Genomic DNA, 17,503 nt, shown 5'->3' on the forward strand with positions numbered 1-17,503 from the left:
CGTAGGAAGGTCTGTCTGTACCGATGGGAAAAGGATATGGAGTCGAGGGATGACTAGAAGGGGCCTAGAGGAGGGGAAAGAAGGAATGACGCATAAAACAGCAGGATATCACGGAGGATACCTAGCGTGGCCGATCGCGGTCACGGCGTTTCCGATTACGACTACTCGTTTCATAGACTCACACATAGGTACGAGAGCCGCGTATCACGTAGGAGCCATGGGTGCGACCTATGGGTGTTTCGCGGTTCGTTGCGGATCGATAAGGCGTAAAGAGTATGGAGAGAGCGCGACGCGCGCCTGGATCGACCTAAGTTTGTAGTAAGAACGTAACCGTTCGCCGTGGTGTTTCCCGTCGCGACACCGTGCCGCCGACTCGCCGGAGGAGATCGCCTGTCGCCGACTGGCGCCCCGGTCACTTCGTCTACGCCGCGCCTTCTCTCTTTCTCGCCGCTTCTCTACTCGCTAGTTCGATCGCGGGACCTGCGAGCGGATACTACCGCAGGTACCCGTTTCGAACACGTTGGTCGCGCGACAACGGAAGTTGTCGAAAACGTGCGAACGACCGTGAAACTCGCTTCGAACTAGCCGGGCGGGAAAAATGAGGTCAACCGTTGTTGGTATCGCGCGGTATAGGTGACTGGAGGAAACGAAAGAAACGAAAGTCATAAAGGTAGATGCGGCAAAGTAAACGCGCTTGCGCCTTGCGGACCACGAACGACCACGCGTTGCGGCGATAGACGAGCGGAAAGGGAGAGACGCGCACACACAGTGAGACTTTTGGAGACGACGAGACGCGGGCGCACGGAACCGTGGCAAAATCACCGGCAAACGAATGAAAGATACACGTTGCAACGATCGAATATATACTGTACAGTGACGATAATCACGGTACGAGTAATCGGCGGAACGGCGATCCATGTACGATTATAGAGCGAACTACCGCGTGCTGTAGTCTTAGGCGAAACGACAATTAACTGGAGTACTACGGTGTGTAGTCTCGGTCGATCCGTCAGTGCATAATAACGCGTGATCGTCGAAAGCGAAAACAGATCGAAGCTGCTAAAGCATCGCGAGAGGACGAATCGATCGCGTTACGAGACACCATCGAAACGTTCCGTAGCCGTAGACAACGTGCCGGTTGTCTTGACCACTCGGATCGATGGAAAGTCGCGGAACCGTGGTAAATTAGCACACCGGTTCGTAATCTGGTTCGCCCGCTTCGTTTTACGTTCATCGTTCTCGATAGAAAATAAGTTCTGTGAGATTGAAAGTCAGAGGATCGGTATGCATAATTTCACGCGTGTACTACGTCTGACGCGCTGAAATACGAATAGGTTTGTATATCGCGTGTGTCACGTGAATATCGTACACGTTCTCTCGTGTATCTAACCAGCAGCTTTCTCGCAATTACATCGAACGCGAACAATGCGGATAGATTCTTTAATTCTCGCGCGCTCGAAAATAATTTCATTTATTTATTTAATTCGTCCGAAAAAGTCGATGCTCGTCGACGACGCTTCTCGGATCAGCACGAAACGAACCACGTAGACTAGGAAAATATCGATCAAATATTTGTTTCGCGTTTGAAAGTTATTTGTATTCGAACATCGACAGATCAAAGCGAGTTCAAGCGAACGAGGTGGCGAGCAGAAATCACGCGTGTCACTAGATCCACGAGCCAGTGGTCGATCATTGATCGAGCAACGCGTTCACCGTGTCTGTCTCGGACGCTCGACGAGGTCTGCGACGAAGCTCCGCCACAACACGAATAGGAGATGACGCGATCCGCGAATCGCGAGAGATGACGCATTCGATGACGAAACACTGGTAAGGGAAAACTATATCATCGTCCGTACACGTAAATACAGAATTATACCTTATCTAATTCTCAGTATCCACGACGGTCTTTCCACGTATGTTATCAATTTTGGGATCTCGTGTACATAATTGCTCGTATCGATCCGAGATTAGTCGCAAAGTCTGATCGATAAACAATCGTACACGATGCTCTAACGAAAAGAATATGTATACAGTGTCGGTCCGGCGTACGTCCATTGACCGATCGATCGTTGTTGTTTCAGCGTGCGGAGGCGGCAATGAAATCGAACGTGCGTACGACTTGGCAAAGTGGGAACGATTACGATTACTATCACGATCGCAGTGGTCACGCTCGTCGCAGTGATCACGCTGTTAATGGCGACGATAAGACCGTGCAGGTGTCGAGATGGAATTTTAAAGACTCAGAACTAATCGGAGAGAAGAAGAATCGTCGATCTTTGACCACGATCGGTCGCGATCGTTTGTCCGCGTGGGCTACAGCACGAATCACCGAAAGCTCTTAAAGCACGAGTCTCGACGGATCGGCAGGAAGAAGATCGAGTTAAAAAGGCGGGAAAAAGGGGAGCGCCGCGAGATCGTGGAAAAGTGCGTCGCGGGCGAAGGAGTCGACGATCGACATCGATGTGACCCAGGGAAAGGGAAACTGCTGAGAGGCGGTCGTTGGGCAAAATCAAGACGGAGACAGTGCCGTAGTCCTGGGGGCCCAGGGTATACGCAAGATCTATTAATAACTTGTAATACGGTAGTAGTGGGGCGCTGTTCGCTAGCGGGTGAAAATAGAAAAGAATGTTTTTGGAATCCAATTGGACTTGGTTGGCCGAACGATGGGGCAATATGGCCGACTTGGCCGAGCGGGTGGACGATCTGATATGCAGTTTCGACTCAGCTGGTGATACGACCATGGATACGTTATCGATGCTGATATTTGGCTGGATGTTGTTCGGATTAGTGGTACTGTGTGTCGGCAAATACGTTTACAATCGATTCGTTTTAAACGAGCTCGGTTCTGGGGCAATAGTTACCGCCAAGGACGGCCATATCGTTCACGGTGATAGCGTCGGTGTCAGTGGTGGTGCTGGTGCTGGTGGTGCTGGTGGTGGTGGTGGTACTGCCGGTGGTGGAGGTGGTGGCGGCGGTAGTGGAGGCAAGTTACTTTCGCTTGGCAAGCAAAAAATCGTTTCATCGGGTTCGGTATCCTCGGGGGCCGGGGCAGGTGGTGGCGGCAGCGCCGGTTCCGGATCGCACGCAGCCGCCCCTCATCCTTCCGGTGGCGGTACCAGTCCAACTTCCGGTATCGGCTCGTCCCCGTCCTCTTACGTTCCACCGACGCCTCCTGTACGCAAACGTCTCACCAGAAAGTCGTCCGGTGTTCTCATCAGCCCCGCGAGAAGTAGCAAAAGTTTGAATTTGCCGACCGCCACTGGGGCCGACCCGGAGGCCGTACGCTGGGTCAACGAGATCATCGTTTGGCTCTACTCGGATCCAGCGATTTTGGATCAACTCCTGGCCGCTTGGGTCGCCTCTCTCAATGATTTTACCAGCAACTCCGTCGACGAGGTGAGGTTCGATGCTATCATCGGCGTTACCGTTGTATCATAACGATATGATTTTCTCGATATCGAAAAAACATCTGCTTCGCTAGGATCGCTCGTGGTCCTGTCTCACGAATATCTTTCACCGTGTCGAGAGACAGTGACCGGAGAAATAACGAATCAGAGAAGGTTCGAAGAAGGATCTTCTTGCGTGCTGCGTACCGTGTAGGTGTTCTCGAGCAACGAAAACACCGGCTTAACCCATTCGCGCTATGCCGTCGGACAATTTTACCGACGAGGCCCTAGAAATCGTGTTTCGGGCTCGTCGAGTTACACGCGCTTATCGTTGGCTCGCTCATTCTCTACCGACCAACTGCGCGATAACGTCGAATAGAGTCTATTTAAAATTTAAAATATGAAAAACAAAGCCCCTTTTGATTCTTCGATCGTCACGGAAAAATGCGTTTTTCACTCGTGTTTTCTCGTTACTCGTAGCACGGAGTCGGAGTCGAGTTCGTTCGAGTTTTACCCGAAACACATCCACCGAATCTCTCTAACATCTTTTGCGAGTGCGACTCCAAGGATGACGTGGTACGTATGAAATATTCTTTCGTCACATATTTTCTGTGTCAAGGATCGTTTCAAGTATGGTCATCTCGTTTATTTCGTTTCAGACGATCACGTGCGATTGCGAAGCAACTCCAGCGTTACAGTTAAAAGCATCTCGCCGGAAAGCTGATAAACTCGAAGTCAGCCACTATCGCGTAAACGTGAATCGTTTCCGTGCCCGATTAAACGTCATCTGTATCACCGAGAAACTTCTGCTAGACTTGAAATGCGACGGTTGGCCGGACGTTTGTATCATATTTTTACGTTATTTTTGCAAGCAGCGGCTTCGTCATATCTCTCGTTATCCTTGTACTTTCGCCTTTACGTTAGGTGAAAGTCTCGCTGGCCCAAGTAGGCACGATAAAGAAAGATCTGGACGAGAGCCAATTGCAGGAAGTCGTAACGGAAATCGTAATAGGCGCGTTAAGGGGGACCAATGTTCATCTGAATTTGTTCCAATATCCGAGCTGTCCACGGTTATGGAGGGAACCGGCGACCACGCAACACAGCTTTTCGATGCCTATGCATTACGACAACGTGGTAAATTTATTTTTAAACGACTCAGATACGCGGTCCCTTTTCCACATAACGAATAATTCATTCGCCTAGACGACGTCGAGTGGTTCGCTTCAAGCCTCCAGACAACGACTTCAAACTCAAAGTCCAACACCCACGCAAAATCAATATATTGCCAGTGACAGAAGGTTGCTCGTCAAGGTGGTGAAAGCGACGGAATTAGGCGGCGAGCAGGGTGCTTCGGAACCGTATTGCGTCGTTGAATTGGACGAACCACCGCAGAAAAATCAAACGTCCGTGAAGAAGGATGCTCGAAACCCATTGTGGGACGAAGCATTTCTATTGTAAGTCGGTTCGATGCGGAGTCGTCGAAACGGAGTCGTATTCCGACGAAAGAACAGCCAACCAAAATACACCCTTCTACCTGCCCTTCTACCTGCTTCAATCTCACGATCGTTCATAATTTGCAGCGATGTTAATCGTAATACGTCGGAGGTACTGCTGGAGGTCTACGATCGCGTAAATAAATCCCAACGATTCTTAGGTTTGGGTATCGTCGGTATCGACGAGCTGCTGGCAAATCCGAGTCAGAGACAGATCATACCTCTTCAAAATCGACCGTACGAAGAGGAAGATATCACCGGCACTCTGACCGTAGAGGTAAGTAAAAGAGCGACAGGAACGCCCGTACGCGGTGTAATTTAACGAAATTCTTTATTTGCTATGCCGTTTCATTGTTTTCTTCCCTTTTCTATCCTCTCTCTTTCGCTCTCTGTCCTCTCTTTTCTCAGTTTCTATTCATCGAGGGCGCGGAGGTGCCTCAAATTGGGAGCAAACCTTACAAGGTGAAGGAGACGATAAAGCCGGTGTCACCGACTCCTCGTACCTACACCCCGACAAATCTCATCAGCGACAATAGTCTAAATTACAACAATGGTAACAGCACACTTATCTTGTACGACTCTACCGTTCAACCCGAAGGGGGTAATTACCAATTACTTTATCTGAAAGGCATTGCGTTCGTGTTCACAAGTGTGAAAACATAGCGATGATTAGTGATGTCACTCCCCTTTAAGAATCGTACTCAAACAGTTTCATCGCGACTCTCGCCACATACGATCTCGCCGAAACGATGTTACGTTTCACTGTGTACTTTAACGCAACGTAGATCCTGTTTTTTCTTCTACAACTATAGAGTAGATGGTATTTATTCGTTGTTCGTACTAGCAGCGACACGAACTCTCCCTCTCGTGCGCGTGCCTGCATCTCTAGTACCGGATTGTACTTTCCACTGCCATGTAATAATTCGCATGACCTATGTTTACTCGTATGTACACGTATAGAATTCTCCACCTGTCTCCCTTCTTCTATCAACTCCGTTACTTAACGTTCGCTTTAACGTTCCTCTAGCACGATACGAAACGATCGTACGCTCACTTCTCGGTCCCAGTTTCTTACGATCGACGATTCTTCGAAGTTATTTCGACTACCAGTGAAGCGAACCTGGCAAATCACGATGACAGTGTATGCAATATGCTTGCATAATCGCGGTCGCGTTGCCAGGCACGCGAGAACTTATCTGGTAAACGAAATGACGAATGCTTGGTGGAATGATGGACGTAGAAAGTCGTAAACCTCCTTCCGTTCTTCCCTCTAAACGATTAGATATTTTCAGCGACCAAATGTAATTTACAGACTATCTGACGAACGGCAACGTGGTGGATTCGCCTTACAGAACCGGACAAAGCAACGGGAACAAAGGAACTCTGATCGTGCACAGCCAGCAAAGGGTACGCTCAATGAATCTGCACGTTGAATGCAATTACGAGAACCTATGCAAATTTTACTCCATTTACTAACACCTATCGACTATAGTTTATTTTTGTTTTCGTTGTGTCTTTTCTTTTGCAGCAGCCAGAGCGGCAGGTGGTTAAGGTAAGCCATTGCTTGACATCGTGTCCTCTCACCCTCGTCGTCACCGGCGTGATCATCGTTGTAAATCCGCGCACGTATTTTATCAGCATTTTTTTTAGATCCTCCTTATTTCACGCCCATTCCCCGTTCCAGCATCGAAAGTCACGGTATCTATGATATTCCTTTCGTTCGAACGATCCCATTTCCTGTTTAATTTTTCACGGCCGGTCTCCCTTTTACGTCCTTCTTGCATCTATGAACCAATTGGAAATCAGGCAGCCTTGTGTTTTACGAGAACGCTAATTATCGTCAGTTGAGTGGCGTGTGTTTACTAATTCCACAGGTCGCCCTGACGGAAAGTGGAAACTGGCAGGAAATCTCTCCGGAGGTAATTATTCTTGTTGTCACGAGATCGTTTCTGTCCTATTCTTAACGCAGCGCCGTTCTAATTTCGCGTTCTCACGTTTTCGCTAATTACGTTACAGTCGATTCGAAAAGAAACCTTCTAAAAAGTCTATAACGATGCTTGTGAAACAATCGCGACCTTAACCATCTGTTCGTAAACCTTTTGTTTTCGTTCGTTTCAGCATGGACCGAAAGATACCAGCGTGACGTCGGGACCAGAAAGCACGCCGAATTCTTCCAATTCCGAAGGTATCCCGTCCTTTCTTTTCTTTCTTATCGTTTCTGCTTATCGTTGCGTACTCTTCCATTCATAAGTATCAAGAGGTTTCCAGCTTTCGCGTAAAATGCTACAGTTGGTTTAAATTATGCCTCTTTATTTCGCCGTAGAAAGGGGTAGAACGAGAAGAAAAAGGCGAGATTTCTTTGGAACGATAAAGAAACGACTGAGCCGATCGAAGACGAGAAGCAGATCGGTCGGACCGGAAGGTGATGCTAACCACGAGGATCAACACTCCAGATCTATATCTGCGGACAGAGCGCGTGATCCTGGCTCGGGTATGTTTGCTCGCGAGTATACATTACACCCGTGAAACGATTCCTGATTTAGAACAGACTTAGTGCCTCTTCCCCCTAGTAGACCGAGTCTTTAGTTATAAAATTCTACTTGTTTGTTTTGCACACGAATCCCGTGCGTGGTACGCAACGTTGGTAAGTACGATCATCCCGATAGCGATGATGCAACGAGCAACAGCAGTAGCGCGCATTTTACGGAGCTTCGTAAAACGATCAGCCGACAAAAGTATAAGATACACGCACGCCAACGTTACAACGCTAACGCCACTGCCAATAAGATATCTCCCGTGCCAATAACGCTGACACGCGACTAACGTAACGTGAGATGCAAACGATTGTTTCGCTTGAATTTTATAGTTCGTTTATCGATACCAGGGAGGGAAGAGCATTCGAGGAGATCGAGTTTGAGCGAAGCATCCGGTATAAGCGGAGCGTCGACCAGAACTTACGTTAACGAGGCTTCCACTTTGGTTCTCGAGACTCTCGAGAATGGTATTAAAAAGTAAGCGACACGATGTTTATGTTTTCGTACGCCGAACGAATCATATTCGACATCCGTTTTTTGTTATTTTCAGGCATTACCTAGTACCATTGTCGCTCGCACAAAAGAGCAAATGGCGAAAGAAAGGCACGAAGCTTCACATATTCAACGATCACACTTTCATAGCGAAACATATGGCTGGGTAAGCTAACGTGGAACACAGCATTACGTATATGTGGTTGCGTAAAAGCTTTTAACCAGGCAGATTTTACACTTTATACTCCAAGGGCGACATTTCAAAGAATCCTCGTAACGATAATATTAACAGCGTTTATTTATCGCGTCGTTTCGCCATGTGCCAACGATGTATTTGAAAATTATTTAACGTCCAAGAGGCGCGTCATATTCTATCGAATTGCGAAAAAATCGCATTAGGAATGTAATTAGCGTGAAGTCAGACGAGTCGTTTCGTTTCAGTGGAACCGTATGCGAGGTGTGTAAGCGAACGCTTGCGCGAAGATTGGGCAAGCAGGGTTACGAGTGTAGAGACTGTCAAATGAAGTGTCACAAGCATTGTCACGTTAAAGTGGATATCACGTGTCCCACATCTACCATTCAGAGCATCGAATTGTAAGTAGACAAAGCTCGTTATCTTGTGACTTCTTATCGAATCGTTTCAAAATCGATGGAAATATGTTACTATACAGTATAGTTTAAGAAAGAACTTTCGCGGAATCACGAGCTAATCCTATCTTTTCTTAATCTAATTGTCGCGTAAGGTCTCTGCTACCGGTACTCAGTGAATAAGATGGGTAAGTTGCTCAAATTTGACAGAGAAAAACTTGTTGGTATTGAAACTCTGGTACTGTAACAAATAGTTGCGCATGAACAACGAATTTTCTGCTCTTTCTGTAACAGTTGCAACGAACTTTGATTCCATGCACTTCCATGTGATTTTATTACTTATTGGCAGCGTCTTGCGACCACCATGGACATGCATACGTCTCGTACCGCTTTTGCAAATACTAATCGTCCGTTTGAGATTTTCGTACAATAGAAGGCAATGCTTCGTTGATATTTTTAACCCTAGCGTGGGTTAAGATACGTTTAAATTTGTGCAAAAGTTTTCCAATTTTCAAATCCATATAAAGATCGATCAACTATCTGCTCTTAATAAGTAATCAAATTGTCGTTCAACGATAGATGCATTACGGAGATCTTTACATCTTATTACAGCAATTGTCGCATCCCAGTAACTGTCGAGATTTAATTTGGATATTTATCGTTTTCGCTTCTTTCCATCTCGACGGTTACGATGGACGGACAGATTTTCTATTACCCGCATCTAATATTTACGCTAATGATTGATAATACCTACTAAATTAATACATTGGAGATCGATGAACGTTGACAAGATATTTTTCTTTTTTCACTTTCAAACGTCTCGCGGATAGCGTAAAAACTCCGCGAATGATCTAAATCGTCGATCTCGAATGTGTTACGTCGATACAGTCACGTACGTTTAGTAAAATTTGTCAATTTCTTTTAGAACGTGCATAAAGAACGTGCAACGGCCCGAGCGCAGATCGATCAGTCGGCTCTGCTGATGAAATCTTGGACGATCATCTACTTGCGGCCATGTTCGAGAACCGAGTCGTTCGTCCTGGCAAAAATTGTCGTTCAAATCGCTTCGTACGTAGTGGCACATTTGCGTAGCGAATCACGCTATTGTATCGTACACGATATTGTAGGCAATCTCGCGTGAGAGAAGGCTGCCAGCTACCTACGATAAGCGCTACGATTCGTTTCCAAGCACGAAGCTCTTTCGAACGCCGTAGCACCGTTCTGTTACCCGCTACTGTTACTATTACGCTTTTCAATATCTACAAAACGAATACGAACGCGAACCTGAACGTGAACGTAAATACGAACGTGAAAACGAAGCGAACGAAACGAAACAGATGAAGCGAAGAAACCGAACACAATCGTGTATAACTTTCTTCTAGAAGCAAAACGTTGTTCGGTTGGGATAGTGGTTAAGAGTGAGCGATACGTCTCGAACGGTTAAAATAAATAAGGTTCGTGGCGAATCGCGAGATATTTATCCGTTACTATCTACTATAGTTTCCTTACAATCTTTCGAATTTTCACGAAACTTTTTACACTTAAAGGAACGTCCGATTTTCTATCGATTCGTAATCTTAAGCCTTAAGCGATTATATTGTACCCATTTTGCCTTTTTCTTTCGTTCGTTTCTCTCGCTCGTTGTTTTAAGAACAAAGGGAGAACCTTTGGGGATATACGATGTATCTGACGGAATTTAAGAAAATGACATCGACGAGAAACGAAACACGTGAACGATAGTGCCTCTAGATACGAAAGTTTGTCGTTATCTTTGAAATATTGTATCTTTATCCCGTGAAAGTAACACTTTTGACAATATTTTCGATCGTTGTATCAGAAATCCGATCGATGAATCAAACTCAAACGCTTCAACGCGCACACTTGTGCCTATGTATCGTGCGTAAAGAAAGCATCGTAATCTTCGAATGATACGTATTACCGGCTGATAAATATTACTATAATCATAATTAATATAATTGATGATTACGATTATGACAATTATCATTACTATTGCTATTATTATTCTTATTATTATTATTGTTGTTGTTACCGATATCGTTGTTACGATTGTTACTACCATACCTAAGAATAGAAAATAATGGTCCACGATGGTCTACGCTACTACGCCGGGCATATTCAAACAGCTGTTGTAACAATGATGATAATGATAATAATACTGTGTTACGTTGAAAGAAATAATATGGTTACATTATGATTCTACGCCACTGTGCCTTTATTGGCTCCGTCTTTCACTCCCTTCCCCAGAATTCCGCCATTTCGAAACGCCTGTAACAATGATATTATCTTCTAAATGTCATTATTACAAGAAAAGATCGCAGGGAAAGATACCCAAGCAGGTAATCTTTCCATCTATTTCAATGTCTGAATAGAAATATCTCAAGGTAAAGTAGGCAAAAATGGCAGAAACCTGTTCGATCAGGTCCAACCGGAAAGCGAAGACAGGCAATATCTTTTGTACATTTTATAATTTCCAAATTCTTTTTAAAATTTTTTAAAGTCGAACAAAGGTACGTGATACTACCGTATACAGAGCAGGCGACAAAAATACGTTTCAATCGCGTTATCGGTACGTTGCGTTTTGTTGCGACGTCCTTTCGTCGTTCAGGAAACATCGAGACAAAAGGCAACGTACCGGTAACGCGATCGAAACTCAGAGAATCAGAAATGCGTTATCTAGTCGTCGTGAATAGTACCTTTATGCATAGTCTCGTAGCTGTTCGTCCGTGAACCACGATATTTCATTTGAGATCAACCGCGTACATCGCGTAGCAGCGAACGAACGACGTTGCCGATTTTGCAGATCGCTGTGTACGAGAAAAATGGCTCGGTAGGCAAAAAGTCAGAGTTCGTGGATGAAAAGGGGGGTTGACGCGAGATATTGTGCGGTCACCGGTCGTTTCGTCTAGATTCGGTGGGAGCGGAGGCGCGAGGTGCGACTCGAAGTGGAACAACGCTGACCTAATTCGAGGTCGAAGCCCCAATTTTCGCGGAGTTCGCCAGAGCGCGAGATCGACAACGGGACGACGGTAGTCATGACGACGTGACGTAATATCCAACGTCATCGACGAAGCGCAACGACCCGGCCGTACGTTTCTCGCCGCGCGACTAGATCGGAGGCTGAATGGGGTGGTGCGGAGCGCGGCGAATATTCGATCGTCCCGGTTCCGATTGATTCATTTTTGCGCACCGTCTGACGATCAGCTTCTCCCAAAAGCTCCCAATCTGACGATTAAAATCCGAGAAACGGCCGAACATCGCCATTCCTATGGATGCGCGTGTCTCTAATTTCATGTAGGAAACAATGGCCCGACGTATGGCGTGTGTACGCAGGGTACAGTTGCGTACATAGGAAGGTACATAGGATGCCAAGTTCGAAGGATAGAGACAAGCTGCAAGCAGGTTTATTCAATCGCAAGCTCGGAATTAGGACGCGTTGTCGACGGCCTTCTCAATGACGTCAGTGACGTCACTAGTTTGGAAGGAGAACTAGGACAAACGGACTGAGAAAAAGGAACGACGCGACTCACGAAATCAGCGATCGTCGCCCTAGCTACCACCATCTAGTAGCCCCCCACCTCCACCTCCCTCCGCTTTCTCGCAGAAAAGCAACGTGTATTTCGGTTTCTCGGCTATTCCAGGCGTCTTTTTCGGGTCTTCTTGAAAATCGCCCGCGTTCCGCCGAGTCTAAGAAAAGATAGCGAGTCTGGAAATACGAATAGGAAAGTAAAACGAGAGACGAATAGAAGAAAGACTTTTGTAAGCAACTGGTTAGATCGAAGACGAGGCGAATAAAGGTGAGGGAGGGGGGAGGAAATAAAGAGAGGAGGACAAAGAAAAATAAGCGAATATCACGCGTTCAGGTAACGACAAGGTATCCTGGAAGCGATCCTTGAATGAACTATGGTATTTCGTAGGGACGACACTGGCAGCGATCTGGGTCAAAGAAGGGTCGTGAATGGCGTCGCTTGCCTCGAGTGACGTCACGGGGGTGCAAACCCCTGCAAGTGGGTCACTCGTTGATTCTGTCATGGCCGTAGCTATAAACGGACCAGGGACGTCCTTCCATGTTTCCACGTCTTTCCGCGAATCGTGTTCCGGTACGGGCACGTTGCGTACAGATCGCCCGGAACGACGTTGTTTCTCTGACGACATGCTCCGGATACGGGAACGGAAATCTCCCGTGCTGTCAATTATTTCCAAGCAAACGCAATAGCGGTGTCGTTAACTGACCGGCTGTCGTAGCTCGATTTAAATACATCCTTCGGGAAAGTCTCTGTTTCGGATAATTCGAGTAAAGAGCGTAATTCGTAAGAGGATAAAATAGCCGCAGGATGTTAATGGTTAACGGGAAGGCTATAAATGTGAACGCCGGTTTGAATGAAAAACGTTTATTTGAAACGTAAACTACGTGTAGTATCGACATAGGTAATACTTAATATAAAATATTCAGTCCTGAGAATCTGCATTTCTCGCATATTCTATCATTCTCGCTTTTTCTCTGTTCTTGTATTTTCGCGCGAGAATCATCGCGCATACGCGAATTCGAATTCGCAGAGACATTTATTAGATTTATTAGGCGTGTGTTAGCGTTCTATTTTTTTTTCTCCTCGCAAGATATCGTACATCTGCGTGCCAATTTTTTCGCGACATACCATGTAACTCACGCGGTAGATATTTACAAGGCACTGAAAGATCGCGTATACGTTCCGCGATTACGTTCGCCTTCACGTAAATGAGAACTTTCGACGATAGTTTAAGAAAAAGATTTCCCTTCGCCATGGTTTCGTTCGGATTCGTTTCGCCGCAACCGTTCGACTCACCGGCGTCCGTCTTTCGAGTATCGTTATTGTCCGTGTTATTCTCGTCTCGCGTGAGAATGAAACTGGAACGAAAACGAGGTCGAAAACAGAACGATCCGCTCCTTTTTCATCGCGACACTCGCCGAGCATCTGTTAGCACAGCAGGCCTTGCGAAAGAAGGAACAGAAACTTTACAAACTCGTTTAACGTCTCGCCGTAGCACTCACACACTCGAATTTGCTAGTCTCGAGCGAACGATTGCGCTGAACGAAGCTCGCGATACCATTTGCGAATCGTGATATGTTTTAAAAGTATCCTTAACGAACAAGTAATTCTAATCTATCTGAAATATTCACGACCGAACGTTACGTCGGACGGTTAGCGATAAAGATCGCGCGAGATCGCCAACCTTTTCGTTTCGATTCTTTCGACGATCGTTTCCATCCGTTCGTTTCTTATAAAAAAGAAAAAGCACCAGAATTGCGCGATCTCGGCGCGTTCACGCGTAATTGACTCGTATATCGCGATAACCGACCTCGGTTTCGCGACGATATAATACCTTTTCGCGAAACGTCGTTTCGATAGAAGCGCATTGAGAATGTGCTTCGTTGCGAATTCGACAAAGAAGCTGCGTGCGTAAGACGGATCGTCGACCGATCGCATCGGTACGTAACGTTCGAACGTTCGATCCATCTTATTTTATTTCTCATCGCGCTTGCGATCGAAACGGATCGCCAATCAATCGTCAACTATGGAATTCGTTGGCGTGTAACGTAATTGGTATCGCTATTGTACATGTTTTTATCGAGTGTACTAATCGTTTGCTACAAAAGGTAGGTACATACATGCTTACATGGCTACGTTCTGTCTACGTGATCTATCTCGTTTACGAATATGAGACCAACAACTTAAAAACACAATGTACTTGTACGTCGACGCACCTCTGCCTACGACGAACGCAACTTTCCCGCACTTTTCGCCTTCTTCTCTCCCTAGCGATCGACGACCGATCAAATACGATCGGTCTCGAACGAAAGAAAATCTCGACGGAGGAAGAAGCGCGTCGGATTTGCTTTCCGCGAAGTTTCTGGGAGAGCGAAAAGATGCGAAACGCTACGTTCGCCGAACCTTCTTCGACGTCCGTTACAATTATTTCGCTCGTGTCGCTCTAGGTTCGTATACATTTTGATCCACTCGTTTGGTCGAGGCTTGAAAAAACAGCGGCGAGGATCGGCCGCGATTGACAAAAGTACAAAGTACGGAAACGGAAGCGTGGGCTACGAATTCGTGTCGATCGTGCGAGCAAACATCTCGTACGCAAAGAATGGTCCAAGAGCGGAGGGTCCGTTCGATTGTTTGCGCGATTTAATATCGAGACGATCGCGCAACGAAACTCGAAATCGTTTGTAATGAGATAGATAGATAGAGAGATGGATAGATAGATAGATAGATAGATAGAGAGAGAGAGACCGGAATTGAGCGAGTGTATCGTTTAAAACGGATGAAACTTGGGTGAATCGAGTGAACCGGCTTCGACTCGAATCGCCGTCGATCGTGATTGCTTCTTATCGGTAGAGACCGACGGTGTCTTGACAGGAACAGGGCATCGTCAATTGCTGTGCCATGTTCCTTGGAACCCTCTGCGTTGGTAGGCCCGAAAGACCTCTGACGTACGTGTAAGACACCGGACTGCGTAGGATTCTTTTGGGGCTCTTCTTCGCGTGCTTGTTCTCCTTGCCTTCCCACTTGGAGGATATCTTGAGAGTTTGAAGCGCTCTTCGAAGAGTATCTGCCGTGCTGGATCTTTTCAACGAGTCGCTGTCGGTGCTGCTGTGGGCGTCCGATGGACTCGAAGAGTACGAAAGCGACTCTGAAGTTCTTCCAACGCCTCTAACGTCTCCAGGGCTCCAAGAGCGCGAGGACTTGGCTCGAACTCGCTCCGAACTTCTCTGAATGCTAGAGAGTCTCTCCTGAGAACGGGTCGGTCGGCCGCGAAGTCGGTCCAAGTAGCAGTGGGTTCTCGGCGATCTGGTGGCACGGCATAATCGCTCGCTGCTTCCGCGACGCGACAGCCTCTCCGCGCTTCCGGTACTTCCACCGCTGCTGCAACCACTGTCCGTGCTGCACTCGTCGTCTCCAAATTCTTGTTTCGAAGAACCAGGGCCCACGGTCGGACTGATTCTTCGTTTACCGTCGCTCTTTTGGTTCTCTCGGCGACGATCGTCCTCCGGATCGGTCAATCTAGTCGTGTCCTCCATTCTCAGTGACGTACGAAAGCCACCGATTCGATCGAGATCGCGGACGAAAATCTGCACCGTTCGGTTAGCCAGCTCGCAAATTTCTTTTCGTTCGATCAGAACTCGTTCGTTCAGAATTAACGCGAGTTTCGTTCGACCGTGCTCAGTCGTCGACTCGCTGTCTTTCGCGTAAACGATGACAAATGCGCGCCCTTTCTGTCACGATTGATCGATTTCCGTGCGGCTAATCAATTCCACACTCGTTTCACTGTGCTTATACTTGCGTAAAACGATGCTTTCGAAGAGAAACTAGCGTTTCGTTGTCGATCGGTCGTTGATCTTTTATCTTCACACCTTCCCCACTGTTCTGTGTTCTTATTACTGTTACTGGTTGCCTTTTCCGTCTTTCCTCGAGTTGTTCATCCTTGTGTGCCAGAAGAACAGTTTTATTTGACGGTCGATCGCAAACACGCGTTTTATCAATTTGTCGTTGATTGCCGGGTTTGCCGTGTGTATTTCGCACGCTTTCGTGAGCGAACTGAGACTCGGAGACTCGCGTTCTTCTCTTATATAGCGTCGCGGCTTTGCCGAGGGTGCGCGCATGTCCTCTCCACCACGTGAGGGTTCGAGTCGTATCTGCGAGGACGCGATATCGGGATGAATGCGGCTGACGCGGTTTTCGGACGCTGCTCGTCCGAAACGCGATTCACCAATCGGCGCCATTTTCGTTATTTTCGGACCATTCACTTCGATTTCTCTCGCCCGAATCGTATTTTTAATCGGCTCACGTCCATCGTACCTCCATCGAAATACATTTTCGCGAACAGCGAATCCTCGAATCGCGAATAGGAAAAAGGCGTTTAAGCGCGTAGAAGCGTTTCTTTTTTTTTTTTTTTTTTTAGGCCGGACCATATATTCCTAATGACGTAACGAGCGGAGAACATCGAACCTTCTTTGTGGTAGACGATCGATACGTCGAATGCTCTTGGTGAAACGAATTCGTTAAAATTAGCAATGCGGCGATTTAACGGACGCCGGTTAAGAGAGTGGGACGAGCAATCGAGGTAGTAGATAAGGGCAAAAGAGGGCAATAATGGGGACAGTGCAAGTATTGTATCGCGTCTCGAAGCAGAGAGGTCGGTGAACTGCAGCGTGCGATCGATGCCAAGGGGTGGATGTACCATGCAGGCTGATCGCATTGCCGCCAGCGCTGGATGCACCCGGATAATCAATAATTTTGTAAATAACGTCACGAACCAAGAATACAAGATAATACGTAGGAAATATTAATATATCGAAATACGGAAACAAACATATCGAATATAGAAATTAATATATAAGCGAAAATGCATCGCACCCCGGCTGTTTGCTCCTAATGCAGCGTAACGAGGGACGTAACGAGGTTCGTCGTAACAGAATAGAACGATTCGGTTATATGTAGATTTCCCCTTCCTTTTCCTAGTAGACGCTTTCGTACGATGGTACACGGTGACGCGAAGAAAAATTTCATTCTCGATGTTATTACGGTAACACGTGTTGCGGTGCCAAGAATATTGCGAAGCGGAACACGTTGACTGTCTCGAAACGCAACGTGACGCGGTGTATATTCACCGAAGACAATTTGCTCGATTTCATCGGAAAATTCGTGTATGTTAAACCTTTAGCGGATTAACAGCATATTGGACGAAGCAGCAGCGAACCACGAACGGCACATCCAGTACACGACGTACGCGAGGACATTGCATTTACCTTTTACGTAACGATTCTGGTATTGTTGTTGCCGCATAATTGATTCGTCGTTTGTAGAAACAAAAGGCCGCCATGGCCTTGCTCGATTTCAACGAAACGCAACGATTCCTCCCTTGTCATCGATGGCGAATTTCTGGCTCGAATTCTTCTTCTGGGTATAATAGCGAGACCAGTCGCCGACTCGTTTGACATTTTCAAACGACC

The 17,503-nt window shown here is 46.7% G+C and overlaps 2 protein-coding genes across 11 annotated transcripts; one reads left to right on the forward strand and one right to left on the reverse strand.

The window, feature by feature from the left end:
* The first annotated feature begins 46 nt into the window (after nt 1–46).
* Nucleotides 47–10,713, forward strand: LOC132913171 (uncharacterized). 10 transcript variants are annotated; one of them, XM_060971223.1, is made up of 19 exons: nt 47–987; nt 1,615–1,827; nt 2,082–3,396; nt 3,867–3,962; nt 4,046–4,225; nt 4,311–4,520; nt 4,590–4,840; nt 4,967–5,156; nt 5,288–5,480; nt 6,192–6,286; nt 6,408–6,431; nt 6,754–6,798; nt 6,998–7,064; nt 7,203–7,370; nt 7,746–7,890; nt 7,964–8,071; nt 8,347–8,499; nt 8,649–8,681; nt 9,419–10,713. In XM_060971223.1, exons 3-18 carry the CDS (start codon nt 2,626–2,628, stop codon nt 8,674–8,676), a joined length of 2,724 nt encoding a protein of 907 aa, XP_060827206.1. In that variant the 5' UTR covers nt 47–987; nt 1,615–1,827; nt 2,082–2,625; the 3' UTR covers nt 8,677–8,681; nt 9,419–10,713. The 10 variants fall into 10 exon arrangements, with proteins under 10 accessions (XP_060827206.1, XP_060827202.1, XP_060827205.1 ...); XM_060971219.1 differs by lacking the exon at nt 8,649–8,681; XM_060971222.1 differs by lacking the exon at nt 8,649–8,681 and having other exon boundaries at nt 7,764–7,890.
* A 3,269-nt stretch (nt 10,714–13,982) lies between these two features.
* LOC132913192 (uncharacterized) lies at nt 13,983–16,200 on the reverse strand. Its single transcript, XM_060971270.1, has one exon. The coding sequence runs from the start codon at nt 15,569–15,571 to the stop codon at nt 14,879–14,881; it is 693 nt and encodes a 230-aa protein (XP_060827253.1). The 5' UTR covers nt 15,572–16,200; the 3' UTR covers nt 13,983–14,878.
* Nucleotides 16,201–17,503: the final 1,303 nt, after the last annotated feature.

The sequence above is a fragment of the Bombus pascuorum genome, chromosome 13 (genome assembly GCF_905332965.1).
Source record: "Bombus pascuorum chromosome 13, iyBomPasc1.1, whole genome shotgun sequence".
Taxonomy (NCBI): Eukaryota; Metazoa; Arthropoda; class Insecta; order Hymenoptera; family Apidae; genus Bombus; species Bombus pascuorum.

Coding starts and splice junctions, on each gene's coding strand:
- LOC132913192 (XM_060971270.1), bottom strand. CDS start 15,571: ATGGAGGACACGACTAGATTGACCGATCCGGAGGACGATCGTCGCCGA.
- LOC132913171 (XM_060971219.1), top strand. CDS start 2,626: ATGTTTTTGGAATCCAATTGGACTTGGTTGGCCGAACGATGGGGCAAT. Junction 3,397..3,866: donor CCAGCAACTCCGTCGACGAG/GTGAGGTTCGAT, acceptor CGTTACTCGTAG/CACGGAGTCGGAGTCGAGTT. Junction 5,157..5,287: donor CCGGCACTCTGACCGTAGAG/GTAAGTAAAAGA, acceptor CTCTTTTCTCAG/TTTCTATTCATCGAGGGCGC.